Genomic DNA, 6,364 nt, shown 5'->3' with positions numbered 1-6,364 from the left:
TAGCTCAAATGAATTTAATAAAATATTAGCAGCTGCATACAATGTATCTGGCGGTGTAACACAGGTTTGACATTTGAAGGATTATCGGCTTATGTGAATAACATTAATCAGTTAATTGCGCTACTGTGCAGGCTTTAGATGAAAAGGCCATAAATAATGATATTCTGTCTACACTGCATTGACGTATGGTATGTGTGATTTACTTAATTATTGAAAATTATGCGATTTTCATACTCTTGAATGAAGAATAAATGCATTTTGCTTGACTTCTGTTAACTTTGGAAATCATCATGTATAAGCATATTGATAATGGAAACTCATATAAAAAGGTGCCAGAGGCGAGATTAATATACTTTTCTGAAATTAAGAACAAGGACAACATATTCAATAATGAAATAGAGTTGAAACATAGATATTTAATAAAAAACGGTTCACGTTCTGTCATCACCAACTTAATTTAAAAAAAATAAAATGAAATGAAAAGAACACGCCCCCTCATCCATTTTATTAATCTGACAAATTCATTTTGTTTTTGTTCTTTATTTTTTGTTTGTTTGAATATTTCTTAATTTTGTTTGGTTTGGTTGGATTATCAAAATCAACATTATCATTCATTTTTTCAACAAAAGGACTACATTGTATGATAAGGGTCAATTTTGGCCCCCATAAATCAGCATTTTTAAATGTGATTCAGGTGTTCTATATTGTTTTTTTTTATTATGTAGAAGAGTATATATTGGAGATATTTTTCAATACATTTGTCACATTTATTTGCACTTACTGGCTGTATATGAAATCAGAAATGATGTTATTTTTCAGTCATAGACGATCAAATTAAAACCCCCCAAAAATGAGTCTTTTTCTCAACATTTTTCGTGTGGGAAACAGAGCGCAGCTTTGAAGATGCGAAATTCAGGAATATTTTTATTACTTTTGATAACCTTAAAATTAATAATTTGAACCCAAAAAAGGACTGATATAATGATTGATCCTTTCATTTTTGTTAACGTTCATTTCACAGCAATATTTATTTGTTGTCGTTGGTGGTTAAATAGCAATCTTCTGATCATCACAAAGACAGCTAGATGTACTATCAAATCTGACAACAGTATTAAGCCTCATATTCTACACATTCACATGACTGTTAGGAATCTAGTTACATGACGGGACATCTGATTTGTTAATCAGTATAAACTGAAAACATTGACTTTTCTAAACAAAGAAAGAATCAAACGGTGCAGGGCTTATGTCGAAATAATTATCCAAGTGGTCATATGCAGCAAAAGGGAAGGTCGTGCATGATAATATAAGCTGTAGATAAGTAAATATCAATTAATATCAATATATCTCTATGACACAAAGAAATACAAATGTGGTTAAAAGGGGGTTTTCTTTGTTTTATCTACCACATTAAACTGACAGAGCGCTCCTGATTGTCCCCTCTACTGATATCGATGCAGTATAAAAATGATTTTCTGGAACCATATTTTTTTCCGGCATCGAACTTGGTAACATTTTCAACAATTGCCTTTATTTTGAAGTTAATATAGAATTGCATTTGCATTTTTAAATTTCAAGATATCAGAATGAATAAAACTGATAAACTCTAGCGACAGATATCAATAGGTAGGTTATCCAGAATATAAGTATACAGTACAATTTTTAAGAGTTCTTGCATATTTAAGCTTGAATTATTAATTCTCCATAGTTATTATTTTAATATTTAATTTTATGCAAGTTGTTACATGGAATGCAAGTAGCATTAAGATGACAATAAGTTTAGCGGACAAAGGTTTTGGGGGTTTTTTTTGTTTTGTTTTTTTCAATTTCTTAACTGAACTCACCTACTTTCACTGACTAACCCATGCCAAGCACATGAAATTGTCGTCGCTATACCTGTCTGTCTGAAATTAGCCTAAGAGAAGATTTGTCATTTTATTTTTGACTTTTGCCAAAAAAAAAAAACAATATGAGCAAATATCAAAGTTGGGCATCGTTTAAGTCATCAAAATAATGGGACTGTGTTATTTTCACGGGATCCTGACATTACAAGACGCTAGGTCCTGACGCGCATTAACCATGTTAACTGTTTCCGAAATCTATCACTTGTTGTTTTGACTGCGAAGTTCATCTTCAAAAAAGCGGAAAAAGTGTAAATATAAGTACGCATATTTCCTCTCTTTTACGCGATAAAAAACAAATTATCTCGTACGACACATCTGTTGTCTGTTATTTTGTCATCAAACAAGCAATCGTTTCAGAAGATAATCATCGCACACTGTCACAGCGAGAAATCTGATAACAACGTAGATGAGCCACAAGTTGCATGGTCAGCCCCAACAGAAGGCCCGATACGTGGCTGTGTAGATTAAGGCTTGTTTTTGATTCTGAAAATATCGGTGTTCATTTACAATTATTAACTATTGCTGGTCCTGTAGTGGAATGTGGCAGATGTCGCCTAATTAAGCTAAATACGTAGATGTAGTTTTAACTGCTCCATCATTTGACGATACTGAGACCATAAATGTTCATTTGTAATCAGATTTCAAAACAGAAACTGCATGTTCTCGTCACAGCAGTTAACCAGTTACCATTATAGATAGACCATCACAATGAACATAGGGATACACAAACAAATTCCTTGCATTTTGTGACTAACAAATTGGTTCGCAATGGAAACAAATTTTTCATTTACGACGATCTATTACAACAAGGAGTTTAAAAATAATTTTACAAAAAGTAATGAGTCTGACGTCACAGCATGTGATAGTGCACAATGGCCAGAAAGATGGGAGCATATACATGAAATTTTTACTTGCATTGGAATTGTTTTAGTTGTTTTAAGCTGTGTTGGAAATATAGTAGCAATTGTATTCATCAGGAAAAACCCCGCACTTCATTCTCCAACATATACAGGAATTGCGTGTCTGGCATTCTGCGACATAATCGCTGCAATTTTTCGATTTCTTAAATTTCGCTCTCATTCTATCTACATTGTGATAAATGGCTGTACAGACAGAGAACTGTTTGAGGACACAATCTCTATTTTATCATTTCTGACACTAAATTCATCATATTTTCACCTTACAATGATATCCGCGGTGCGATATAGACTGATTTCCCGCCCTTTCAAGACCTACATAGGCCTCAGCTGTAGAACTGTATTGAAGTATTCAGCCGTCTGCTGGGGTCTCTCACTGATCGCTAGCATTGGATATGGCGCCAAGGTATTAACCATCAGCCACGTGAAGGAACACATATCTGACGTCATAGAAATTGCATTTGTTTTATATCTTTTTTCCATTACCATTGTTCCTTTACTGACGATTCACATTTTAAAAATTCGAAAGCTTCGAAAGTCTCTTGTGGTCAACAAACGACATGAAGTGCGCATGCACACAATGATGGCCGTGATCTCAGTAAGTACAGTGGCTTGCATCCTCCCAATCGCCGGACTACAGATAAACAAGACCATCAAAGACCAAAACAAGGCCTTCAGCAGACTAGAAATGTTTGTTCATGGCCAACTGTCCCAAGTTTTTCTGGCGCTGAACCACGCCCTACATCCCCTGCTATTCTTCCTGCTGTCCGAACTGACCAAGAAAAAATTCAAACCTTTCTCTCAGAATGATGTCATCAACAAGTGTTTAGTTCTTAGCGAGGAATCACTGAGGTCAGGGAATTTTATTCATAATGTCTTACATTGTAAATTGTTTGTTTCATTTTTATCCATATTACATCAACTATAGGTGTCTGAATAACTTCTGTCGATCAGTGAGCTATATTATTGTGCCATGACACAGAAACGCTGTTAGAATACTGACTTGTCGGTCTTCGGGATTTGTTACTAACTGTCATTCTTAATCATAGGTCTGACTCAACCCAAATTTGATCTCGACATCCATTGCTCAAAAACGAATTTTATGACGAATTATATATTTTTAAAAATTTATCTAAAAAGCTAAGATTATCAGTTATTTCTTAAATTTATTCACCTTACTTCTTTTTTCTGTGTTTTAAAGCAGTTACTTATTTTTACTTTTTTACACTAGAAATTTAAAAACAAATTTGAATCCCATTCATCTTCAGAAGGGTAACTGTATTCAAAAGCCCTTACACTGACGATTATGTTATTGAAAATACTAAGTATTTAAATCAATATGTATTTCATCTAACTTACCATTTTTTCTTTCTGTCATTTGCTGAAAATCTTTTGAATGGTATCTTAAAATATGGATATGCATTTTGTTACTTGTTATCTAAATGATTTTCATGTCAAAATATGTTTTTTATAATTCAAAATTTAGCTATTAATTAATGATTTGATTAATTTAGATATTAGTCAAAAAGGATATTTTTTGATGCAGCAAATGGACTCATATTTTTAGGTTGAAACTATATAATATACTTTTAAGAAGTTATTTTCTAACCTTTTTTGGAATACAGATATTTTCTTTTTCAGAAGAAAAATACAAGTTGCTGATTAAACCAGTTTATAATTCTTATGTCTGAATTTGAATTCTTCTAAGAAATATCGACATTTGGTTTGCAACGAAAACAGTGGCTATAATCTGTTCGACTTGATATGTGTTTTAGAAATTTATAGCAAAGGCAAATTGGTGCTAAGCGCAAGAACATTGAATATCAAGTTTAACAAATTGGTTTAGAAAAATAAAGTCTTTTCTTCAAGGAATTCTTCGAGGATTTTGTCCACTTTAACGCGAGGGGAAAATAAAATCAGAAACTGTACACGACCTCGCGTGTTAACTGTCATAGAGGGAGCATCTGTAACCTTGTTTCGGATAATTAATCCTGATTTTTACATGGAGCATATTCTACATTTTCTTCCTAGAAATAGACCACTATGTTTCTACGAAACGGTACATACCTGTTGGATTTATACGTAGTTTAGTAGTGTAAAGAAATTATTGTTATGAGGAAATTGGTTTTATGAAGAAATTAGTTTCGTTAAAGGAATCCGGTATGTTTGAAGAAATCGCAAATCACTTTTCCAATATTAGCGTGATAAATTCTGAAAATAATACGTGCAGGAAAATTCCATTTTCTGACGATTGGCGCACTGCGTTTGACACAGCGACTTCTATTGGAGTAACATTAGCCTTAATAAGTCTGGCCGGAAATATATCAACTATAGTCCAAATCCGGATGAATAAACTATTACACTCACCCACCTATACAGCCATTTTGTGTTTGGCGATATCCGACAGTATCGCTGTGGTTTTCAGATTTATAAAATTCCGTGCTAATTATCTCTACGCACTCATCTTTATGTGTATAGATGAAAACACCAAAGTGTACGACGCCTTTGCTGGGGTGTTTGCATTTGCGACATTAAATGCCTCTTACTTCCATTTAGTGATGCTTAAAGCTTTGCGTTACTACATCGTTGCTCACCCTCTTAAAAGCCACAGTGTTTTGACTTCCAAGAGAATTGTCGGATGTTCTATAATTTGTTGGACCACTAGCGCCGTTATTGGAGCAATCTACGGACTAAAAGCCGCCATGAGTGTCGGGATGCTCTGGAAAGGCATGTCCAGTAGGACGTCCATAAGTATAGAATTTGCTTGTGTGTTTTATTTTCTTGCTATTACTTTGATTCCTTTTTTGACTTTACATGTGATGAAAATTCGGAAAATGCACACATACATGACCGTGCGACATCGTCAGGAAAGAATGATGCACACGATGATGGTCGCCATTTGTGTTACGACAGTCGCCTGTCTGATTGTCGTTCTCGCCTTCTGTTTTCACTTCTTTATTGACGGAAATGAGCCATTTTACCTCTCCAATGTCGCTCAGATTTTGTTTTTTGTTAATCACGCATCTCATCCCATCTTCTATTTCTTATTTTCTGAAGTGTCAAGAAACAGTTGTTGTCGTAAAAGAGGAAGTTCGCCGTTTTACAGCACTACAAACAGTCGTTTACGCAAGACGCGACTTCGAACATTCCACAAGGAAGAGTCTGTGTTGAATGAAAAGATTTAAAACAATTTTTATCACTGATTGATTAAAATTAATTTATATGAAAGTTAATTGATATGAAATATGGTGAAGCATGATTGCGTGTTATGGTTTTAATTTTACACTTTGAAAGACGATCTTTATGAAAATTTCATTATTAGAATGTAGTTTAGGAAAAATTAAGTCTCTTAATCTTCAAAAAAGTTCTAAGTAAAGTTTTATAGTAAATGAAAGTATTTACAATACAATAACTATTGTTAATTACAGAAATGTATAGTTAACTCTAGCTTAATTTTTGTTAGGGCCACTCCGGTGGCTAAATCTTGACCAGTGGGACATGAATATTACAATTTGGTATAGGGCTAATTGTTCACTAATTGTT

At 33.7% G+C, this 6,364-nt stretch overlaps 2 protein-coding genes across 2 annotated transcripts; both read left to right on the top strand.

Moving 5' to 3' along the window:
- The first annotated feature begins 2,621 nt into the window (after nucleotides 1-2,621).
- On the top strand, nucleotides 2,622-3,749 carry LOC133174914 (melanocyte-stimulating hormone receptor-like). The gene has a single exon (XM_061310007.1). The coding sequence runs from the start codon at nucleotides 2,673-2,675 to the stop codon at nucleotides 3,747-3,749; it is 1,077 nt and encodes a 358-aa protein (XP_061165991.1). The 5' UTR covers nucleotides 2,622-2,672.
- A 1,216-nt stretch (nucleotides 3,750-4,965) lies between these two features.
- Nucleotides 4,966-6,055, top strand: LOC133175023 (melanocyte-stimulating hormone receptor-like). Its single transcript, XM_061310116.1, has one exon. The coding sequence runs from the start codon at nucleotides 4,984-4,986 to the stop codon at nucleotides 6,004-6,006; it is 1,023 nt and encodes a 340-aa protein (XP_061166100.1). The 5' UTR covers nucleotides 4,966-4,983; the 3' UTR covers nucleotides 6,007-6,055.
- Nucleotides 6,056-6,364: the final 309 nt, after the last annotated feature.

The sequence above is a fragment of the Saccostrea echinata genome, unplaced genomic scaffold (assembly GCF_033153115.1).
Source record: "Saccostrea echinata isolate AGI-Se365-2 ecotype Australia unplaced genomic scaffold, CSIRO_AGI_Sech_v1 ptg000060l, whole genome shotgun sequence".
Classification (NCBI taxonomy): domain Eukaryota; kingdom Metazoa; phylum Mollusca; class Bivalvia; order Ostreida; family Ostreidae; genus Saccostrea; species Saccostrea echinata.
The sequence above is the reverse complement of the archived record's forward strand: the minus strand, read 5'-3'. Positions and strand labels throughout refer to the sequence as shown.

What these genes read in the sequence shown, in the direction of transcription:
- LOC133175023 (XM_061310116.1), top strand. Translation starts at nt 4,984, where the DNA reads ATGTTTGAAGAAATCGCAAATCACTTTTCCAATATTAGCGTGATAAAT.
- LOC133174914 (XM_061310007.1), top strand. Translation starts at nt 2,673, where the DNA reads ATGGAAACAAATTTTTCATTTACGACGATCTATTACAACAAGGAGTTT.